This window comes from Astatotilapia calliptera, chromosome 3 (genome assembly GCF_964374335.1).
Source record: "Astatotilapia calliptera chromosome 3, fAstCal68.1, whole genome shotgun sequence".
In the NCBI taxonomy this organism is placed as follows: domain Eukaryota; kingdom Metazoa; phylum Chordata; class Actinopteri; order Cichliformes; family Cichlidae; genus Astatotilapia; species Astatotilapia calliptera.
The window spans coordinates 12,399,663-12,423,993 of NC_137424.1; the positions used below are offsets into that span (position 1 = coordinate 12,399,663).

At 41.8% G+C, this 24,331-nt stretch overlaps 3 protein-coding genes across 3 annotated transcripts in view; all 3 read left to right on the forward strand.

The window, feature by feature from the left end:
- LOC145425170 (ribonuclease inhibitor-like) overlaps nt 1-24,331 on the forward strand; it is a 291,209-nt gene that overhangs the window by 113,940 nt on the left and 152,938 nt on the right. The gene's annotated exons all lie outside the window — the stretch shown is intronic.
- LOC145425144 (NACHT, LRR and PYD domains-containing protein 12-like) overlaps nt 1-24,331 on the forward strand; it is a 596,587-nt gene that overhangs the window by 89,114 nt on the left and 483,142 nt on the right. Inside the window, exon 8 of the mRNA XM_080298036.1 lies at nt 5,565-5,741. Within this exon, the coding sequence (XP_080154162.1) occupies nt 5,565-5,741 (177 nt within the window). The remainder of the gene's footprint in view (nt 1-5,564; nt 5,742-24,331) is intronic.
- LOC145426146 (protein NLRC3-like) lies at nt 1,908-4,768 on the forward strand. Its single transcript, XM_080299679.1, has 3 exons — nt 1,908-2,093; nt 2,210-3,519; nt 4,751-4,768. The coding sequence occupies exons 2-3, from the start codon at nt 2,410-2,412 to the stop codon at nt 4,766-4,768; spliced, it is 1,128 nt and encodes a 375-aa protein (XP_080155805.1). The 5' UTR covers nt 1,908-2,093; nt 2,210-2,409.

The following is a 24,331-nucleotide window of genomic DNA, read 5'->3' on the forward strand; positions in this document are numbered from 1 at the left end:
GAAACCCGTCAGTGTGATGCTTCCAGTACAACAGCACCTCTGAGTGTGTGTGTTTGCCTCTCAGACTAACTCCACCCTGACATCAAGAAGATGGAGGAAGAGGATGGAGCAGGATCTGCAGCATCCAGCTGTGTGTCTGTGAGGAGTGACTGGTCCAAAGAAATACCTCTAGACTTCAGTAATGAACCTGCAGCAACAATGTAAGAGAGCTGCTGACTCATTTATTCAGTGTAAATAATGATTTTTGATGCAATGGGAGAAGAAAAATGACAAAAACAGTTTAAAAAATAAGGATTAAAATGTTACAAACTATGTTTTTGAGTTTCCTGATGTAGTACAAAAATATATGAACATAACTGTATATAGGACAGATATTTTACGGTTCTTTTAGGCAGCACCAAAAAACAAAAAGACTATTTTTAAGCTGTCTGAGGTAGTGAGTCAACATGTCACACTGGGTCAAAGGTCAGGGAGTAAAAGTGTGTTTTAAAGGAGGTTTAAAAGCAGCGAGTGAAGGAGCCTGTCGAGGTAAATCGTTCCATAACTGATCAAATTCAGTTGGTGGACCTCTGTGTGAAATCAAGCATCTGGTTCACAGAGAGGATAACCCTCACATGGGCTGTACAACATTATATAGGGAGACAAAAACAGAGATTATCGTAGCCATTGCTCTCTCGCATGGACGTGGCAGTCTTGCTGTCTGCTGCGAATCCTCCCCGTACCTCCATGACCTCGTCTGGTATCTGCTCCCTCCTCTGTAAGAGACAGTAAAGGAAAACACGTCTCTGCCTAGTCTTGAAAATCTAATCTTATCATCCATTGTTCTTCTAGGGCCTCTTCTTCTTGTGGCCTCAGCTAACTGCTAATATTTAAATGGCTAACATTAACATGTGTGCCAGCCAGGTTCACATTTATGATGAACTATGATTAATTAACTGATGTTGAAACTGGAGCTTTACTGACCTCTGAAATTCCTCCTAAAGTGTTATTCAGTGTTGTGACAGTCAGCTGCTTCAGCTGCTGCTGGGATGGGCTGTGGCAAAGAGAACAGAGAAAATCCAAATCAGAGTTTTTCTCTGAATTAAAAGCAAGGAAACAACAATATATTCTACATGGTGAAACTGATGGTTTATGGTGTTTGGGTCTGTTTTTCTGTATTCATGCAGATAAAGTGTAAACTCAGATGAATTATACCATCAAATGTTAAAGGAAAATATCAGGATGAGTGTCTGTGAGCTGAGAAGGACGTGAAGCGAGCAGTTTATCCCAGAGCTGAAGCTGCTCTGTGTGCAGAGATGAGCTCAGATTCCTGCTGTGATTGATCAACAGTCACAGAAATGTAGACTTGTAGTTATTACTGCAGTATGGTCACAGCAGATACTGAAAAAAATGTATTATGAGGATGGATGATCAAGTTTCTCACTCTCTCCTTTAAATCTCAGTTTTTTCTTCTTCACAGTTTATCTGTTAATTTATTAATGAATAACACTGAAAGAGTTTCTGTTATATTTCCCCTTGAACATCAGCTTATTAGGGCGGCATTAGGAAATAGCCCCCCTCCAAAGAATGAATAAATGAATGATGATAATAATAAAATAATTAAAAAGCAGAGCTCAGAGTGGTAGAATGGTCAAACATGGATCCACGGGTGGTTCAACTGCATTTGGTGACGTGACTAAAGCAAATCTTTCAAATAATCCCACCATCAACGGGATGTTGTCTCCTTTACTACGGTTACTTTACTTGGTCACCGTGTGAATTTCTTTGAAATGAACCAAATTCTTTTATTTGTTGGTTGTTGCATATTTAACCTCTACAGTCAGGAAAGGAGGAGATGAGGCCTCAACAATGTTGGGTTGTAGCTGTGATTCAGGTTAGAGTGCGTGTCCATGGAATAAATGTAAGTCAGTGAACTGGAAACATGACTGTGTTCAAACTTTGTTTTCCTTTTTATATTGAGTCTAATCAAAGGTGGACAGAAGTATCTCCACTGTGACTTTTCTGTGTCACCATCAGAGCTTCTGCACAGTGTGGAGAAAGATCCAGAAGCAGAGCTGGACTGCAGACAGCCAGTCAGAGCAGCTGTGTACAAAGTAAGACTGAACATCTGTCTGCTGATGGACTCATTTCTGAAAACTGGACTTCTTGTGTTGTTCAGACATTGAAGAGTTTTCTTTCTCTTTAGTCTCATTGTTTTTCTTTCTTTCAGCAGATGTTGGTCTGCAGGAGGTTTTAGATGAACATAAGATCAGTCTGAGGAGGAGATGTGAACGTGTGACTGAAGGAAGTGATGAAACAGGAAGTAGAACCCTCCTCAACAGGATCTACACTGAGCTCTACATCACAGAGGGACAGAGTGAAGAGGTTCATACCCAACATGAGGTGAGGCAGCTGGAGACAGCTTCCAAGATGGACGCCCTCCGTGACGCTCCAATCAGGTGCCAGGACATCTTTAAAGCCTTACCTGACCAACAGAGACCCATCAGAGTGGTTCTGACCAACGGCGTGGCTGGTGTTGGAAAAACCTTCTCAGTGCAGAAGTTCACTCTGGACTGGGCAGAGGGCTTGGAGAACCAACATGTCAGTGTGGTGGTTCTGCTTTCATTCAGGGAGCTGAACCTGATCAGAGATGAGCAGTACAGTCTTCTGGAGCTGCTCCATGTTTTCCATCCAACATTACAGAAGGTCACAGCAGAGAAGCTGGCTGTCTCTCAGCTTTTGTTCATCTTTGACGGCCTGGATGAAAGCAGACTTTCATTGGATTTCACCAACAGGAAGCTGCTGTCTGATGTCACACAGAAGTCATCAGTCAGCCAGCTGCTGACAAACCTCCTCCAGGGGAATCTGCTTCCCTCAGCTCTCGTCTGGATAACTTCCCGACCCGCAGCAGCCAATCAGATCCCTCCTACATGTGTTGACAGGCTAACAGAAGTACGAGGCTTCACTGACGCCCAGAAGGAGGAGTACTTCAGGAGGAGATTCAGTGATGAAGAGTCCAGCAGAATAATCTCCCACATGAAGGCATCCAGGAGCCTCCACATCATGTGTAGTATCCCAGTCTTCTGCTGGATCACTGCTACAGTTCTGGAGCACATGTTGACTACAGAGCAGAGAGGAGAGCTGCCCAAGACCCTGACTGACATGTACTCACACTTCCTGCTGGTTCAGACAAAGAGGAAGAAGAACAAGTACCATGAAGGACGTGAGACGAGTCCACAGGAGCTGATGGAGGCTGACAGGGAAGATCTTCTGAAGCTGGGGAGGCTGGCGTTTGAACATCTGGAGAAAGGAAACATCATGTTCTACCAAGAAGACCTGGAGCAGTGTGGTCTGGATGTGACAGAGGCCTCGGTGTACTCAGGAGTTTGTACAGAGATCTTCAAAAGAGAGTGTGTGATCTTTCAGAAACCAGTCTACTGCTTTGTTCATCTGAGCATTCAGGAGTTTCTGGCTGCAGTCTACATGTTCCACAGTCTCACCAACAGGAAGAAAGAGGTGGTAGAAGATTTTCTAGGGAATGTCAGAGAAGAATACAAAATCAGATCTTTGTTTAAGAACATGTTCAAGTCTTATAGCTTCACATCACTGGATGTCTTTTTAACTAAAGTCATGGAGAAATCCCTCCAGAGTAAAAATGGCCACCTGGACCTGTTTGTTCGCTTCCTTCATGGCCTCTGTCTGGAGTCCAACCAGAGACTCTTAGTAGGTCTGCTGGGTCAGACAGAGATCAGTCCAGGAACCATCCAGAGAGTCATCAACAACCTGAAGAAGATGAACAGTGATGAAATCTCTCCTGACAGAAGCATCAACATCTTCCACTGTCTGATGGAGATGAACCACCTCTCAGTACATCAGGAGATCCAAGAGTTCCTGAAGTCAGAGAACAGATCAGAGAAGGAACTCTCTGAGATCCAGTGCTCAGCTCTGGCCTTCATGCTGCAGATGTCAGAGGAGGTTCTGGATGAGTTGGACCTGCAGAAGTACAAAACATCATGGCAGGGACGACAGAGACTGATTCCAGCTGTGAGGAACTGCAGAAAGGCTCGGTGAGTCCAGATGTGATCATTAACATCATTGATCAGTGTAGGTTAGTAGTTTAATGTTGAAAATAAAATCAGATTGTAACCACAAAGTGTTTGTGTCCGTACGCTGCAACCTTCCACACCATTCCTTTATTGTACAGACTCAGCAGCAGCTCCATGGATCCCAAATCCAAGAGTGGAGAACAGATTTGAAGTGTGTCACATCCATGCAGTCACAGCTGTTTCCACCATGTTTCCACTGATATTAATCCTGTTCAATGACACGTTTCATATCAGTGAATATGTTCTTTAGGACGTCCACTGACATGTTTAAGTGTCCTGCTGGAAATCACTCAAATCATCCATGAAATCCATGAAAAATCCTTTTAGTGTTTCTAACTTCACCCTCTGTCCTCTCTCTCTCTCTCCATCCTCCTCACTGCTTCTTTCACTGATAATCACACAAACATCGTATTCAGCTACAAAATAACACAATAATATCATCTGATGATCATTATTATAAGAGCAGGATCCATATTTGATATCAGAGTAACACACTGCTTGGTTATGTGCAGTCATCATCAGTGACTGTGGGTCAAACAGAAGCTCTCTGATTGGTTGCTGACCTTGGTCACCTGTCCACTCTCACCTGTTTGTGTTTGCTCTCTCTTTGCTGTCTCCATCCTCTCTCTCCTTTCTCTCCCTCTCTGTCTTTGTACGTCACTCAGGTCCAATGGAAACAGTGACCTTTACAAACCATTCAAAGACAAACTGATCCATGTCAGGTTATAACAATATTCAAAGTGAATACAGGCTGCTGCTGGACACAGACAGGTAACATCATTTTGACTTGCTGTTACCTGGATCTGGACTCATAAACACTGAAGCCCTGAACAGGAATACAAATCATTTTCTGCCAACTAGCGACACACCAGCAGATAATGGCTCAGAAAGCTAAAATGAGCCAATCATCTCTGTGTTTAGTTCCCCTGAAATCAGATCTGATATCAGCAGCTCTGAGTTCATTCCTCATTATTGTCCAGTGATGAGATTTCTGCTCCGTTTGGTAACAGTCAGCAGGTTTTTCCTGCATGTGGACGTGAACAGTCGTACCTGACAGCAGGTAGCAAACAGAGATCATCTTTCCAGCTGGAACTCTTCACTGAGCTGAACTCATTCAAAATGTTCTGGACTCAGATTCAAAACAGGAAACAGTCCAAATGTGTGCCTTCACTCTGACTCTGGATCAGATCTCAGTGACAGGCTGTGGACATTATGGAAGCCTAAATGTGACACCATCTTCCTCCTTCATCTGCAGATTAAAGCCAAACAAAGATTCGCATTAAAAGTCTGCAGCTCTGAGAGAGACTCAATCGTTGTGTCATGTCAAACACAGTAAGAGGAGCTGAAGCACAGATGTGAAGAGCAGAGTCATCAGATTATGACCTCACTCTGTTTTGTCTTCATATACATTCAGTCTGTGTTTATAATGCAGATTTTCTGCTTTTATAATAACACATTTTATATTTTCTATCATCACAGACTGACTGAGTGTCGACTCTCAGAGTCTCACTGTGAAGTTGTGGCCTCAGCTCTGAAGTCCAACCCCTCCCATCTGACAGAGCTGGACATGAGTTGGAATGATGGCCTCCAGGATTCAGGTGTGAAGCTTCTGTGTGCTGGACTGGAGAGTCCAAACTGTCGACTGGAGACTCTGAGGTGAGTTCACTGACTGCGGCTGTTGTTGTTTTTCTATATTTCAGGTCTTTGGTTGATGTTTGAAACTTTCTTTAGTTCCTAAATGTTCAGGATGTGTCTGAAGACAAATGTGAAGAAGTGTGAGTGCTTTCAGAAATGTTGTCTTTCCAAACGACTGAACAACAGTTTTTCCTTTTGGCTCCAAACAGAAGTGACAGACTTGAGCAGGGTTCATTTAAAGGCTGACAGAAGTGGAGTGGTGACGGGGAGATGTTTGACAGGACAGTGTTTCAGCCTCCACAGGTTCATGTTGTGCTCCATCACTCAGTGAAGATGAAGTCAGTGCTGATGAGGCTGTAGAGTGTGTGAGGGATGTGAACGAGGATGATGAAGATCTGATGATAGCAGATAAAAACAGGCTGCAGAGACTTTGAGCCATACAGGGCACACAGTGTGTGTACAGAACAGCTGAAATCATTATGGAGGACTCACTGGAATATGGAAGCATCACAGTACAGCTTCAGTGAAGCATTAAAGTCTCTGATATGAGATGAGAAATGAAGCAGCCAGAGCTTTTTCATGAGTGGAAATCCACTGTGACTGTGAGCTGCTGCTACAGCCTCCAGATTAGCCAGCAGCTCATCCTGCTCAACATTTTCTCACCAACTTTAATGGAAGTGTGATGTTTCAGCTGGAGTGATGGTCAGGGTGGCCTCCCTCTCCTCTTCTTCTCCTCTTCCTCTTTCATTTGTAAAGCCACTTCTGCTGCTTTCATTCATTTGGAAGTCCTGTAGCTGAGTTTGGGAGAGACTAACAGCCTCGGCAGCAGAGGGGAGAAAGGCTGTAACACCACCACTTTACTCTGTTCTACCTGTCACATCATTTTATCAGGAAACAAATATGCTCATGTTTTTACTATGTTTGTCTTGAAGATGTAAGAAGATCGCATGGTGCTTTTTTATTATTGTGTTGGTTTGTTTGCTGTCTCTTGGATGGAGCCCAGCTGTGCGTGGCCCCTGGGCCTGTGGTCAGAGTGTGTGCTGGATAATCCGGCCCAGGATGAGGCCAAACTGACGTGGGATGAAATGTCTGTCACATAATTGAGCTTAGTGTAGTTTCATTTCTGCACAGTTTAAAAACAACCAAAACTTTGTTCTGTCTTTTCTATGTTATACTGTAGACTTTCTTTGATACTGTGTCCAAAAGGAGCAGCTTTTACTTTGAAGGGGAGGCGTCTCTGTTTCCTCTTCAGTTTGGATGATGGAAGCAAATGAGTGTGTGATGTTCTTTCAGTGTTGCACTTTGTAGACGCTCTCTGAGCACTGGTCTCACAGCCAGCTGCACATAGAGACCAGTGTTGTTAGTCCAGGTCAGAAGATGACTTGTTGGAATGAAAATGAGCTTGTAGTTTGTCTGCTTTAATAATGTGACTGGATAAAGGTGTTGGACTTCAAATATGTCCATTTCTTTCACACTTCACCTTTAAAAGTGAAGCCTTGTGGTTCCTGGAAGGAAAAACACGACTTTTTCAAGTCTTTGTCCTGTTTTTATGAGAAATGTACGACTTTAATGTGAAACATTCAGAGTTTTTTCTCTTGTTGTGTTTGTTTGAAGCTGCTTCCTGTTGGCTTCAGCTGTTTGGAGTTTCCATTTTCTAAACTTCTACATTCTGAACCTTCTTCAGCTCTGAACAGATGATGAAACATTGAATGTTTTCAAGCTCACACTTTTTCTAATAAACTTACATCTTTCATTCTTTATACAGATTGTGGGGCTGTGGTTTGTCAGAGATCAGCTGTGATTATCTGGCAGCAGCACTGAAGTCCAACCCCTCCCATCTGAGAGAGCTGAACCTGAGTAATGAGTACTCCAGGTCTTCGACCAACAACAAGCTGCAGGATTCAGGAGTGAAGCATCTGTGTGGTTTCCTGGAGAGTCCAGGATGTGGACTTGAAACTCTGAGGTCAGTCAGCATGTTTTAGTTGTGCTGAGATGAATATGATGTGAAAGTTGTGCTGACACTAAACTGCAGACATCAGGCTGATATTATACTGATCCACACTGAGGATCTTCATGGTAAAGTCTGTTTTCTTCTTCTCTGGTTTAGTCCATTGACTGCAGCAGAACAATGTTCACATTTCAAACAGTGAGACTCAACGTATGGCCCGCGGCCCACACGCGGCCTGCCCACCTTTCCTGATTCAGAGAGAGGGGACCCTGATTAACTGTGTAGTGTTCTTCCTCACAGTTCTAAGTATCAGACACAACAATGAATAATCCACAGCTGACTGTCTTTAGCAGGTCAAAGGTCACGGCACACAGCAGACAGTGGGAAATATTATAATTCTGATCATTTATCAGCACATATCCATATGTATAAAAACAAAGCTGACACTGTGAGACTTGATCAGAGGTGTGATCATCACAGCAGAGGCCTTTGTGTCAAAGTCACTCAGGATCAAATAGAAACACATGAAGCAGATTTTCCTGTTCTGGCTTTTTATAGCAGATAACCTTCAAAATATTCTGCAGTCCATCAAAAACTGAAGCAAACCATGAATCAACATGTGAACATGAGCTGATGCTGCTGAAGGGAAGCAAAGTTACAGAGGTTTGATTACAGACACAGCTGAGAGTTTGTAATCTGTCATCATTTTAAAAGGTTTACATTTCTTCAGTATTGAACAGCAGAAATGAGGCTTTGTTTTCGGAGGCCGACAGCAGTGAACACAACAGCAGACTGGTGCGTAATAAGCAGTGAATAATGCAGGAAACAGATTTTTGAAGGTAAACTGTTCTTGAAGTACACTGAGAGAGAGAGAGCTGTGCAGGAAGTAAACGTCAAAGTCAGAGAGAATTCATGACGATGTTCATCAAACGTAAAGCGTAGTTTGGATCTTCTTCTGCTGCTGGTTCACTCAGTTTTGGTTGGAGACAGATGAAACCTGCAGCTTCAGGATCTGTGAGCTGTCCACTTTCAGCCCCGACGGCGTGTCCGTGTACGTGCCGTCGAGTGAACGATCCACGCTCTGTGTTTCCATCTTTGTGTGTTTAGCTGCTCTCATTTACTGTTTTATCTGTTTGCTTGTTGTTGAAATACTTTTGGGAGCTTTAACCTGAGATTCTGGCAAAATACATTTATATTAAAAATCGATTCAGGATTGAATGAATCAACATCGCTTTATTCAAATTAAAACCATTTAAATAGGAAAATCCATTTTTTCACAGCCGCCTCTAATGCTGGGTAATGTCAGCTGGTCCATGTGCAGCTGGCTGTGAGGCTCAGGGAGCGTCTACAAAGTGCAACACTGAAAGAACATCATCCATAAATATTGAGTAATAACTGGACTCTCATACAGCGAGACTCAAATGCCTTTAAACATCAGCTTATCCTGCTGATCCAAGTCCAACACTGAGTTTGTAAAAACATGTTTGTCAATCATTTTGTTTGGTTTCTGAGGAAAATGATTCAATAACTTGCTGCTAATACACAACATTTCATCATATTTCCTCATAACCCTCTTTTGTCTGACCATTTGATCCCATTTGAATTTGCATTAAAGGATCCACAGAGTTTGGTGACAATAATGACAGTAGATGTTTGTGTGAAAGTGCTGGAAGCAAATGAGTGTGTGATGTTCTTTCAGTGTTGCACTTATCTCGGCTTGTGTATGGGTTTCTGCCGTCTTCCAGGTCGGATAGTCTGATGAATAGAGCCGTTGCCAGTAGTAAGAAGCCAATCTTCACCTGAGAACACCTCATGCTTGAGGTTGGTTTCACCCAAATGTATCAGTAAGCCTAAAGTTTGTCAGTGGCTGGAGAGAATGAGAGTGCAAGCTGAGCTCAATCAGCACTCCTCCCTCGTCACTGGACCTACTGATACCTGGTGAAACACCCCTTACACTCCACTGCGAGAAAGTAGAGCTTTCTCGCAGTGGCTCTGATGAATCCAAGATGGTCTCTCTGCAATTTTACAGGCTGTGGGTGTAGTCAATAACACTCGATAGGGACCCTCCCAGTGAGACAAGCCCCAATTCCTCCTCTGGAGCACCCGTATTAGAACCCAATCGCCTGGTTTCAACCTGCAAGAGACTAGAGAAGCGTCGCAGGGCAGTTCAAAACAATGTCCCTATTTTCTAGTAGTTTTGCCATCCATTCTGCCAGAGTTGTTTCTCTGGCAGATTTTTCTAGTGGTTCACTTGCATCGATTCATGCATCTTTTCAATGAGTTCTGATTCAAACTATCTCACTTCTGATTCTTTCCAAAAATAATTTCACTTGTAACAATTTGTGTATGTGTGTTTTCTATTCATTAATGTAATTTTCACTTATTTTCTCTCTTTATTTTACCTTCCTTTTGTTTACCTCTTTGTTTGTGACGTGGACATCCCTAAACCATCCTGAGTTCTGGCTTCAATTTCAACCCAATGTTACCCTCTATTCTCGCAGTCGAACTCGTCTGGGCTTCACCTCTCACTGGTCCCTGTCCCTCTCTTCACAGTGTCCTGTGTGGCCTTCAAATCTCCAACAACACAGTCTGTTCCTTCTGTTTCTTTTCAGTATTTGCCTTTTAGATTAAGTCCCAGCCTGGCCAAACATACCACATTCAGTGCCTTTAAACAGTTATGTCACACTGTTCTCACCAGCCTCCAGTTCACCGTGCATTTTCCATCACGTGGTTTCTTCCATCCTGCTGCTGGTGTCGTCAGTGTGGTTTCAGTTGCACTGTCTTTTTGCCTGCTGTTAATTCTTCAAGTCCACGATGTTCTGTTGGTCTTCATCAGGAGATTGACTGTCCTTTGAGCTTCTTCTCAGGATCGGGACAAGTGGGAGGTCAAGCTGTAAAATTTTAAGCCAAAATCTGGCCTATTTTTCTCCCAATTATGTTAATCTATGGTTTTGCCGCTGTACTCAAAATCCAGGTTGAGGAAAGTCCACCTTTATTTATCTGTAACCTGTATCGACACACTAAAGCATACAATTAATATCCTTTTCATTTCTTTTCTTAAAACCTCCATTCGCTTTATCTGCCTAGAGTTTAACTCATCTCTCTCTCTGGGTGCTCACTTGTCACAGTGAGTCTCCTTTTATGGGCATGCAAAGTTCCTGTCACACACACACAGCACTCAGAGCCATATTTCCTGTTTCTCTCTTTTGTGTTTCTACAGGCTAATCAAACTCTTATAACATCACTCATGCATTTCTTAACTTAGAAGCACTTTCAAACTTTCAAACATCCTACTTTGCATCACCAAAGAAATACCTCTCACCCCTTTATTTATCATTCAAAACCTTCTACTCACAGCATTCACACACTTACACTGTTACAGGAGTTAAAAATATACCTCAAAATACGCTTTCCTAAGAGTATTTTAGACGTGCCTTTCATAATCAGAACGAGCAAGTCAAAGAAAAACAACTGAAACCTCTATTAATTCTCACAGCACACACATTCAACAATGTTTGCAGCAATATTTATAAAACCAACTGTGGTTTAAGCAGTTCACCGCTTACTAATTTGCATTTTCTGAGTCTCTGTTTTATGGTGCCGTTAGTTCTCACAAATTCTTTTGCTGAAGTTTCAAAGTTTAGAGTGTAAAAGTGTGTATTAATCTATATTATCCCTGCTGATGACACAGGACTAATCCCAGGTGTCACTAATGCTGTTGTTCTGTTTAGGGATTTGGGAAGTACTATTCAATAGTTAGGATCATCTTACTCAGCAAACAGATAATTTAGAATTCATCCAATCGGCACAGATTTGCTTTTTCTCTGAACAGGTTTGTGCCTACCCTTTTAGACCGGTCTTCTGTTTGCCTCATATCAGATCCAACCTTCGGTCACATTCGTTCTCTGTTGCATGGCGAACCAGGCAGTTTATTATAATATTTTATTTATATTTTATTTTGTGTCCATCAAGGGCTTCGGGTGATCTGCAGCTTCACCCTTTCCCAAGCTGGAGACATTTACCTTTTCACACACTTTTCTTGGCTGAACAATGACACAGCCTTAATGTACCTGATGCATCTCTCTGTTTTATTTAAAAGGTTTTCGTGTGAATTATTTTCTTTCATTCATTCCATACATTCTGTACATGGTCGTCATACCAACTATGTTTCATTGTTAATATCAGTTTACAGGTTGTTATCCTTGCTATTATTATTTTGAATATGTTAAAAATAAACTATAATGTAATTTAGCCTTTGTTTATTTTATTGTTGTACTTCTTGTATTTATATCTATTCGGTGGCGTCTGTTTCCAACCTTTTTAAACTACTTTAAACTACTTTAAGGAACGGGTGGTGGATTAATAAAAGGATGGCGAGGACTGCACAGTGTCTCGTCTTCTGGTTTTACTAAACTAGCAGTTAAGTACTGTTTTTCTGACTGTTTATCTTTTTTCTCTTGTTTTTTCTCGCCTAACTGCTTCTTCTTTCCAGGCCTGGAAATATTCTAATTCTTACGTACGTTTTCCTTTCTTTTTTAAGTTTTTTGTTGATCCTATTTCTTTCAAAAGAGCTTCTTTCAGTTGTGTTAACGCTGAGGGGCTGCATTTTCCTTCCCAAGTGCGACATTTTGTTTTCTTAGGATTTCTCCATCTACAAGCACTGATTTGTCCGGTGCCTGGACATTTCTTTTCTAGCCACTGCTCGTCAGCATTGAGTTTTGTGGGCTGGTCTCACAGCCAGCTGCACATAGAGACCAGTGTTGTTAGTCCAGGTCAGAAGATGACTTGTTGGAATGAAAATGAGCTTGTAGTTTGTCTGCTTTAATAATGTGACTGGAAAAAGGTGTTGGACTTCAAATACGTCCATTTCTTTCACACTTCACCTTTAAAAGTGAAGCCTTGTGGTTCCTGGAAGGAAAAACACGACTTTTTCAAGTCTTTGTCCTGTTTTTATGAGAAATGTACGACTTTAATGTGAAACATTCAGAGTTTTTTCTCTTGTTGTGTTTGTTTGAAGCTGCTTCCTGTTGGCTTCAGCTGTTTGGAGTTTCCATTTTCTAAACTTCTACATTCTGAACCTTCTTCAGCTCTGAACAGATGATGAAACACTGAATGATTTCAAGCTCACACTTTGTCTAATAAACTTACATCTTTCATTCTTTATACAGATTGATGGGCTGTGGTTTGTCAGAGATCAGCTGTGATTATCTGGCAGCAGCACTGAAGTCCAACCCCTCCCATCTGAGAGAGCTGGACCTGTACGGAAACAACCTGAAGGATCCAGATGTGAAGCAGCTGTCTGATCTTCAGCAGAGTCCAGACTACAGACTGGAGACTCTGCTGTAAGTAGAGTGATGGAGTGAGTGGGTGGTGCTGTCAGCAGTATTGTACTAAACACAGTCAGTATGAAACAAAGATCCAGTGTTTCCTGTAAAGCTACAGCTTCTCAGTGAAGCTGTGAGAGGAGAACGGTGACAGGCTTCAGGATTGGACACAAACGCTTCCTGTTTCTGACCTTTATGGTCACCATAGTAACAGCTGACACGCTCTGATCAAACACTGTCAACAGCCAATCAGCTCTCTGAACAAAACAGCACGCAGACCAATGACTGCATTCATTTCCAAGTTTAAAGCAGTGAAGAACACAGTCTGTAGGTGAGGAAGAATTTAGTGAGAGCAGATGTTTGGATGGAATTCCTCCAGTTAACAGCTGGAACCGTCCATCTGGATTGTTGGGCTTGTTGTTGGGGTTCCTAAAGACCTCAGAGTGGACACACCAAGGTTCTTCTAATGAATGAAAGTCCAAACTCAAACTAGGAGGGAAAAACATTTTCATCAACTTCAATAAAAATCCAAAGATTAGAAAAAGTGAAGCAACAATGAGTCCTAGTACAGTCCCAGCACTGAAGTCCCTGCTGCTCTTTATACTGGATGTGCTGCATCACTGACTGACAGCTGATGAAGAGTCTCTGGAAACACTCGTTTATCTGCTCTGCTCTTCCTTCTTCTCTCTGCAGGTGGAGCTGATGATGGTAAACATGACGGTGTGTGTGCTGAGAGAGGAGGAGCTGTGTCCTGATGATCCAGAGAGGTTGAAGCAGCAGCAGCTTGTGTGTAGAGACGCTCTGACTGGAGGTGGAGAGGAGAGCTTCATCCAGCAGTGACTGACAGAGGAATGAGAAGAAGTGCAGATGACTGTCAGTGCTGCAGAGTGAACTGCTCTGAGAACAGCTCCACTGTCAGACACAATGTAGAGTCCAGCATCATCCCTGTGTGTCCCTCTGGATCTGACAGAGGATCATCAGTGTATCTGGACTGCTCTGCTGCTGCTCTGTCCTTCTACAGTCTCTGCACAGTCTCTGTCTGACTCTGGCTTCAGACCCTCCTGGATCAAACTCACCTGGAAAGACTTTCAAACATCACTCAATAGATTTGAATACAGAATATATTTGATATATACTGTAGATGTACTTTAGAGTTGCAGTTTGTCACTTGTAAATACAGTCTGTGAGCAGCTATGAGCTGAAAGATCTTTCTAGAAACACGAAATGTTTTCACTCTTCTGTTGCTTTTTCATATATTTCCACAACATTAATATCGATCCCACCTGTCTCACCTGTTTCATGCTTTTATACATAATAACAGGACACGTGTGATCTGAGCGCTGCTGTGGTTGCTGTGCTGCACGTCTTCATTTAGATAACAGAGACATCTAGTGGTTCAGAGGGAGAACTGCAGGAGGTGGAGCTGTGTTTTAGCATGGAAAACTTTTTATCTTTTAGGCGCAGATACAAATATGACAAGTATCAGTGTAAGATACAAAAGGTCACATCAGTCAGCAGAGGGAACAGTGATCACACAGCAATGTAAGAATAGAAACATAACAGTGAATCTGGACATGTATACAGATGGAAGCAAACAAACAGGATGTAACACTACATTAAAGCCACAAATGGGAAGAAAACAAACACAAAGGAAAATATATTTGATCTCAGGAATCCAAATCAGATGCATCAGTTATAGTAGCATGTATTCATTATCATAATTTAACCTTTAATATTGATGTCTTAAATTTATTTTGAGTAAATTAGCAATTTTATGGTATTTATATGTTTGTATTAAATAAAGACATCACTAATGAATTATTTATTTCAGTAATTCATTAAAAATGTACATAATCAATTAAAGAAATATATTAATAATGAATTATCCATTAATTTCATTTAAAATGTTTCATTATTTGTTGATATACACTTCAAATTAGTTAATTACATATTTAATCAATTATTGGTTTGTTTTCTATTTTAATTATTTTACTGACACATTTAATGAATTATTTAATGATGTATTTATTTAATTCCCATTGCTACTCCTGGGCCCTGTTTCAGGAAGCCGGTTTAGTGGAAAATCTGAGTAAGTATACCCTGAGTTAACGAAAACTCTGGGTTTTCGGTTTCACAAAGCGAGTTCAGCTGCAGCCTGAGTGAGTCACTATGACGACACACTCCGTGAAGCTAACCTGCCCCCTAGCAGGTTTACTACAACTAACCCTGACTGTCTCCGCCCCTTTGTCGGAAACCTGACAGTAGGAAGTGTCGGACATGGCGTGCCACTTCCTTGAAGAGCCAGTAGATCGTGAAGCCCAAATTCTCCGCAGAGCTCTCCGCCGGGAGAGAGTGATCAGAGCGCGTTTGGACATTTTATCATTTCCTGATGATTTTCTGTGCGAACGTTACCGTTTCTCAGCACAATCTATAATTTATTTGGATAACATCCTCAGGCCATATATTACGCATGTGACACATCGCGGACATGCTCTCAGTTCTGTACATATTATTTGTATTGCACTTCGGTTTCTTGCAAACGGGAGCTTTCTGTATAATATTGGTGACGCTGAGCACGTTTCCAAGGCTACCGTCTGTCGGGCAGTCAGGAATGTTACAGTTGCACTGAAACGTCTCCTGTACTCGTTTGTGTTCCCCGGTCACAGACCCACAAGATTTATCAAAGAGGGATGCCACAAAATTGCAGGTATCAGGATGACCAAAACTTAATGTATGATGTGGTGATACTTGGACTACTACTTAAATTTTACATTTATTTTCAGGGTTCCCAGGCGTGATTGGCTGTACAGATGGTACTCACATTCCAATCATTGCTCCTTCAGTAAATGAAGGAGACTATGTGAACAGGAAGTCTTTCCACAGCATTAATGTACAGGTACATAGTTCCCTGTAGCATGTCAAACTAACAAATTATTTCATTATAGTAATGGATGCTAATTTGTGTTCTCTGCACTGTGAAGATCATATGTGATGCTGCCAACATTATCACAAATGTGGAAGCCAAGTGGCCAGGCTCTGTCCATGACTCACAAATATTCCGTGAATGTACACTGAGCACAAAATTTGGACATGGTGAGTTGAGAATACTTTAAAATATATAAAGACCAATTGCTTCAGGGACATTTGAACTGAAGTGTACCCTTCTGTCTTAGGAGAGTTCACTGGCTACTTGCTTGGTGATAGGGGGTATCCATGTTTACCCTATTTGCTTACCCCTTACTCTGACCCTGAACCGGGCCCACAGCAGTGATATAATCTGGCTAATAGCAGGACAAGAGCCAGAATTGAAATGACTATCGGAATGCTTAAGGCCCGGTTCCAGTGCCTGCAAAGACTCAGGGTCACCCCAGAAAGGGCATGTGACATTATTGTGGCATGTGTGATTCTTCACAACATTGCCACAATTAGAGGAGAACACTGTCCTTCTGAACCAAACATCAGCAGTGATCCAAACCATGAACATCCTGACCCTCCCACGGACATACAAGATGGAAGAGCAGTCAGAGACACCATATGTCACAATCATTTCTTTTGACCCGTCACCTCAACATGTTGAAAGAAGAATAAACAGATTTTTTGTTCAACTGGCTTTATTGGTCGCCTGTATTTCCTGTACACAAAGTATTAAAAGATGTAAACCTCATAAAGTGTCTCTGTTGCTTCCTCCTCTGTAACAGCTGTCAATGTTTCTTCATTATTTTCCTGTAGTAAAGAAATAGACAACATTGCTGTTCTACTGTAAACTCATATAATCTGTGGAGTATTAAGAGTACTCACAACTGCATGTTGGTCTGGCTCAACAGGAGGCTGCACCAGATGCAGTACACCATCACCATCAACTGATAGAATATGAGGTTTATACAGGTCACTTATAACTTACAAGGGACCAAATGGCAATTAACAAACATACCAAGCACCTTACACTTCATTGTCATTATGCTCTCAAAGACAACCAAGGCTGAGGGAAGGCAAAATCAGTAGGAAAATAACTTCACTACAAAATAATTCATTATGGTAAAGAGTTTATCAAATGAATGTGTCGCACTGCAAAGGTGACTGTGAAGAAAGGATGTATGCACATCATGTATTATTTTGAATTTACCCCTTATGTAGGCACTTGTGTCTTGCGGGGTTATTGACTCAGAGGATGTCCCCGCAGAGATGCCTTCGGCCACAGGGCGCCCACTGTTTTGGCTGAGGGCCAACTGCTCAGCCTCTGTGAGTGGTGGTGGTGGAGGACCCCCACCTGTTTTTCGGGCCTCCGCTTTTTTTCTGTTGGCTATAACGGGCCACATTTGAGCATACAGAGTAAGCAAATATGTACTTGTAATGTGCTCAGATAATTTCAATAAGTGCTTACAGAAAGAAAATTAATGTAGCCTCTAACTGCAATTGATTTACATGGGACAAACAGACCAAGCACTATGGCTCATAATACAATTACACCTTACCTGTTTGGACTATATTTTTATATTTCATTTTTACTTGCTGCCAGGCACGTTTGGGGCCTGTTGGGTTGCACCTGCGCTCACATCACATCACAAAATAAAATGTATAAAATAACAAATAAAATAACATATGATAAAATAACGTGTTAAATGGGTGGAAATCCCTCGATCAATGTTTAAATTAACACTCACGCATTGACTCTGTCGGCTATGTTTTGCCATGCATGCTCCCTTTCTTTTGCAGCTGTGGCTGTGTTACTTTTTTCCGCGGAATTTGCATGTTATCGGCATATGCTGCCATCAGAATTTCGGCCTCAAGCGCTGTGAAATACATTGACCGCGCCTTCTTTCCCTCCGTCTCCATGGTGACTCGCTTAATCTGTGCTCCGCTTATCAGGGCTTTATGTATCCTCGTCCGCGCGCTTCACTTGGGGTTAAAGCAACTCCGCGTTGACTGAACTACTTGTTATCAGCCTTTCTGAAACCGAATATTCCGAGTTGGACAGTTCGGGGTTACTCAACCGTGAGTGTCGTTTTTCACTCTGAGTTTTCCAAACCGGCTTCCTGAAACAGGGCCCTGGCCCTGCATCGCTGTTCATAAATACATTTTATTTGTCAGCTTCACCCATCAAAGTCAGGGGGCGGGGTTAATGCTGATCAAGTCAAAACCATTGCTTTTGTCTGGTGGGCGTTATTTTAGTGGCCTTTTCTGTCACGGCCTGTGTGGCAGACTATGATGAGGGGAAGGACGACCCAAATGCTGGACTCTTTGATGAGGTCAGTGCGTTTATTTACAGTGATGCAAAATAATCCAAACAACAATAAATCCCCAGTGCGTTCCCGACTCTGACATGTCCTCTTGCCAGTGTTAGTGTTCTTTGTCTCCGCTCCTCAGTGTCTGAGCACCCCGTGCTCGCTGCCCTCTCGTCTCCACACTCCTCCTGGGGAATAACAAAGAGGCAGCCGTCAGCAACGCCACAATGAGGCAGACTAACCTTAACTAACTCGCCAAGAGACTAACGTGAAGTTACGCAATGATCCAGCATCAGAGACAGCTCCACCACACTCCTAAGTAGCTCCTCTGACGAGGCTTGATCAGCTGCAGGTGTGAGTAATTCTCCTCCGCAGGTGTGGCCAGGCTCCTGGCTGACACACACACACACCTAGATACACAAACATGGAAACAGGAGACAGCAGCACCAAAAACACACATGTCCATAACTTCTTACAGGCCCTGGGTCACCCAGACCCCGGTCCCATGACAATTCCTCAAAACTAAGTAGGCCTACACACCAGGGTTTGGACATGTGTGGACCCAAACTATACTTAAACTTCACCCTTTTTTGTGTGTCACCAAATACACTTTAATATCTTCTAGACAAGAATGTAGTGGCACATTCTTTAACCTCCTAAGACCCAAACTCCTCCGTGGCATTCATTTTTAATTTCTCTTTGATATTTGGGCTGATTGGGACCTGATGAATGTAAAAACAAAGAATTACCAGGTTTATTTATTTATTTTTACCAAATTTTAGTTTCCATCCATCCATTCGCTTCCGCTTATCGATTTATCGATTAAAATCGATTCTCGCTTGGATAACGTGATATCGATTCATTAAAATCCTGAATCGATTTTTAATATAAATTTATTTTGGCCAAAACGCCAGAATCTCAGGTTAAACCTCCCAAAATTTCAACAACCACCAAACAGCTAAAACAGTAAATGAGAGCAGGAACACGGATTCTGCACAAAGATGTAAACAGAAAGCGCGGAGCCGCCGACGCATCAGAATCAGTGAGATGTGACTTTCTCACCTGACTGCACGGACACGAGCTGAAAGCCGACAGCTCGCTGATTCTGATGTTTCGGCGGCTCCGCGCTTTGTGTTTACGCCCTTTTTGCGCTGATTCTGAAGCTGCAGGTTTGATCTCTCTCCAAACAATATTGAGTAAACCAGCAGCAAAAGAAGCTCCAAACTACGCTTCACATAAACATCGTCATGAATTCCCTCTGATTGTTTTGCTGCCACCAGGATAAAATCACACTTCATGCACAGCTCTCTCTCTCTCTCTCTGTACTTCAAGAATAGTTTCCCATCTAAAAATCTGTTTTCTGCATTATTCGCTTGCTTGTTACGCACAAGTCTACTGTTCTTACAGCCTGTCGGCAGCTTTTTTTTTTTTTACTTACTTCTGAAAACAAAGCCTCGTTTCTGCCGTTCAATACTGAACAAATTTAAACTTTTTAAAATGATGCAAAATTGCAAAATGCTCAGCTGTGTCTGTAATCAAACCTCTGTAACTTTGCTCTGCTTCACGTCAGCAGCATCAGGTAATGTTCATATGTTCATTAATGGTTTTATTTTGTTTTTGATGTACTGCAGAATATTTGTATAAAATCCCAGGCCAGGAAAACCTTCATGTTTTTCTGTTTGATCCTCAGCTACTTTGACACAAAGGCCTCTGCTGTGACGCTCACACCTTTGATAAAGTCTCCCAAGTGTCAGATTTCTTTTTATAGATATAAAAATATAGAAATGTACTGATGCATGACCTGAATTATAATATTTCTGACTGTCTGAGGCCAAATTTCCCCGATTCAAATTGAATCCAATTGAATCGAATCGATTCTAGACATGAGTGACGATGCCAGCCCTAATATGCATGTTTTAATAAAAGAGATAATGTTGGTGTTTCAGTCATGTAGCAACTGTTAGCTTTAACTGTACAAGGCTTGTTAGACATAATGAAACACATCGTACAGATTTCTGGATGTTAGACTATAATTTTTATTATGATTATTAATCTTGAGTCTAAAAAGTCAGTCGAGTATATCCAGGATATCTTTCTGTTAACTGGATTCACTGACCCTAACACTGGGACCAGGATAAGTGGTCGCATGGAGCTGGTTTTCAGCTGGTTACCAGCTGACAATCTTATTATTTAATTAATTTAATTAAGTTATTTAATTTTTCTAATTTTTCCTCTACATTTCCCCTGAAATGAAGGGATTGTGTTAAACATGCTTTAGTTCCTCACATTTTTCTGCATCTCTTTGTTCAACCTCCTGAATTAAAGCTGAAAGTCTGCACTTCAAACACATCTGAGTTGTTTCATTTAAAATAGATTTTAGTGTATGTACAGAACCAAAATCAGAAATGAAGTTCTCTCTGTCCAGATATTTATGGACCTAACTGTATAATCTATACAGCACGTAAAAAATGCTGTAAATAAAGAAGTCTGTGAAAATGTGGCGCTTCCAGGTCAATTTAAACTGAAGTGATATAATCTTCTCCCCACAGTTTGAGTTTGTATTGTCTCAGCTGCAGACAGACTATGACATTAATATTATTAGTTATTAATATTATTAGTTATAAAGGACACCTTCCTGCCTATAGTCTTATTCATGATGATTATTAGTCGTCTTCTAATGTCCACAAGTCTGTATGATGTGTTTCATAGTTTCTAACAAGCCTTTTAAACTTAAGTTACTGCATTGCTGAAACACCAACATCTGCTTATTGAACAAAACAAAAACAACCAAAAGTCCACACATCTGATTTTATTTTTATTTTAATAGACTTCCAAAGATTATACCAGATAACTGGCCTCAGAATATAATTGAATAAACATGTTTAAAAACGATAACCTAATCCTGTCTTGACAGGCTGAGCTCTTCAGTATCCACCAACAGCATCGTCATGCTGAGTCAGACGTTTCTGCTCCTGGTGGAAATACTCTTCCTCTTTCCACATTGTACCAAATGTTTTTAAATGTTAGTTTCAATTTAAAATGAAAGATTAAAAAAGTGTAACACATGATGCAAATGTAAACAAAAGCCCCTCTGCAGTATCAAGTCTGCATGGCACAGTGACACACTTTAGGTGATCTCCATCCTTGGGAAAAGTGCTGTCAGCTGTTTCCCAGTCCCCTGGCGTCTGTGCTGTTCACAGAATCACAATTCCATCGCTGAACTTCTGCACCGTCGATTAGAGCTTGGCACGCTCCCTTCATCCTTCTGCTTCTGTTCCAACGCCGCTGAAGAATTAGGGCAGAGCACATCGTACACCCTAGTTGTCTTCCTCAGCGTCAACGTTGAATCTCTTTCACTCCTTCTGGTTGTTTGCTGTTCAAAGTCTCCTCTCGACGATCTTCTGGAAGCTCAGTAGCACAGCTCACTGTGGGATGTGTGCTGTGCTGAAGGTGATCTCTGCTCCTCTATGATCCTCCTGAAGCCTCTCTCCAGGCCTCAGCTTCCATCTTGTGGATGATCTCCTTCAGTCACTCCTTCTCAGGGCACGTCACAACATCTGCAAGTTAAAATATTGACACTCCTCTTTTGCCACACGGCTCTCGCCATGTGTCAACTCCACACAATGAGACACGCACAAGAATGTTGCACATTCTCTCTGAAAGATTCTCCAGGGTTTCTCTTGGAGCAGCTCCACTCCAAACCTGTAACCCTGTGTCAAAGAAACATTAGTCAGTGGTTAAATGTTAAGATTGTTCAACTCCCAGCTCCACCCGGAGCCTGTATCCTTGCCTGTAGACAAAACCCTGTAAGTTAAAACAAACTTCACATTTGCAAACAACTGTAGCTCATAAGAGTAATAAAGTATTCAGCATCACAGAGACAAGTATCATTGCAGGTTTATTCTAAATCATTAAACTCCTGCTTTTGTGCCATAATTTGCTCCAAATCATCAATCATCTCAACTTCATCCCACATTGTAATCAGTGACTCTCCTTAAGTTCGTCACTCACTTATTTCATCACTATGAGCTCAATAGTGGTCAGATAATGAGCCCCATTTTAACTATTCTATAACCCTGCACATCTGCTCAGTTGTCACTTGTCTGTCTGTGCTGAATCCTTTACAAGCACATTAGAGAAACATTAGCAGTAGCATCCTAGGTCAGGCCTGGGTCACCAGACTCCAGAGGTGCTGTAAAAGGTCATAAAGTTAACACTCTGCTGTAAAAGAAGTAACACTGGCTTCAGCACAGGATGTCTCTCACACTGTATTCACATCTCCACTGTAATATTCACATTCCTCAACAACACAGTGTAATTTCATCACCAACATACAGCCTGTCAACACAGTTTCCTTCACACAAAAACTCAGTAATCCTGTGGTAGAAAAACATTATTAAGTTGTGTCCTGCTGTAAATCACATGATCAAATCACATGATTAACCCTCTGCTGTAGAAAAGTAATGTAAATGTTAGCGCTGCGCAGGTGTGTACACACTTTCTCACAGTGACGTCTGCATTGTGAGTAATACAGGATCATGAATAACACACTGCTGGTAAATTCACAGACACACAGAAAAATTACAGCTAAAAGCTTAAATTTGCAGAGTTCACACAGTCATGTGACCCAAAGTTTCCTCCTCTGGTCTCCTCCTGCTCCTGCAACAAAAGACACACAGAGATACATCCACCCCTTTGTCACATCTGGGTGGGGGTTAACCTTTGCATAGTGGTGTTAAGTCAGTCAACTCTTGTCAGCTTTCAGCAGTCCAGTCAGTTCCCCATTTTTTTCACTCATTTTTTATTCATTTATTCATTCAGTGCTGATAGTGGAATCTATCGTCGCATTTCGTTTCCACCCTCAGCAATATGACGCCATTTCAAAAAAAGAAAAAGAATTTCGACTGGATCACCGCTGAATCCTTTCAGACAGGGACTCGCTTCCTAATTGTCCCAATAAGTGGCTTTCTCCTGAGCCCATTTTAATTTTGGAGAAACTCACTTTGCAACCGTTCCCGACAACATGTTGTGTAGTTCTTCCTGTTCAAATGTTCAGATGTGCTGTGAAAGTAACAGAATAAAAAGGAAAAAAGAAAGAAAGGCCTTGTTAAGTCATGACACGTGTTCTTCATCCCAGGAGGGGAAATCATACCAAACCTAACTGGCAGGTTCAACTTTGCAACAAAAGACAAATCATCAGCCAGATTAATCTCAAACATTCATCCACTCAGCCACACACCACACACCACACAACACAACCCTGTTGTCTCATCACATAACGAGTTTCTTCTCATGTAACCAAATGTGTGCCATGTTAAAACTTCTTCACACATCAGAAACTCAACAATCAGCTCACTCATTCAAGACCCCTCATCAGCATCCTGTTTTCTCCTCTATGATGCAACCATCTGTCCTCCAAAATGATATTCGTCCACTAGTCTATGTATCACTTTCATCTTACTAGTGACTTGGACAAGATGACAAACAGAATCTCATGCTTCATGAGTCAAATTGTTGTCGTGTTGAACAGATTCATGTACTGATCGTCTCCAGAATGTTAGAAGAGCTTCAATGAATCATTAGAAACAACTTACAGCTGCACAGTTGTGTCAAACCAATCTTTGTGTCATTGTGGGATTTTTGTGTTTCTACATGTGACACACGTCTAAAACATGCACACAATTTGAACACAAAACAGGGACATTTGTTACCACAGCCAGATGCTGAGAGCCATTTACTTGTAGTCCTGTGTCTATATATATGTACCATTAGATGTTATTGGAATGAAATGATTGTCAGCTTTGATAGTTTCATGTATGTATGACGGTGAAAAAGCCGTCGGCCTCTGGAAGGAAGCAGAAGACATTTCAGAGGCTGCAGCAGATTTCTTTGATTTGGGGCCTTTTTCAGCTTTATTGGACAGAGCAGTGAAGATAAGTGACAGCAAAGCAGAGGGAGAGAGAAAGGGGGCGTGGCCCGGGTCAGAATCAAACCAGGCCAGCTGCTCTCCACCTCGTGGCACATGGTCACCTGCTCATCGGAGGTTGGAGGAAAATAATTGTATAGTTTGTGCGACTGTTGTTTGTAAATGAAGAATTGTCCCAACTACATGTGCTG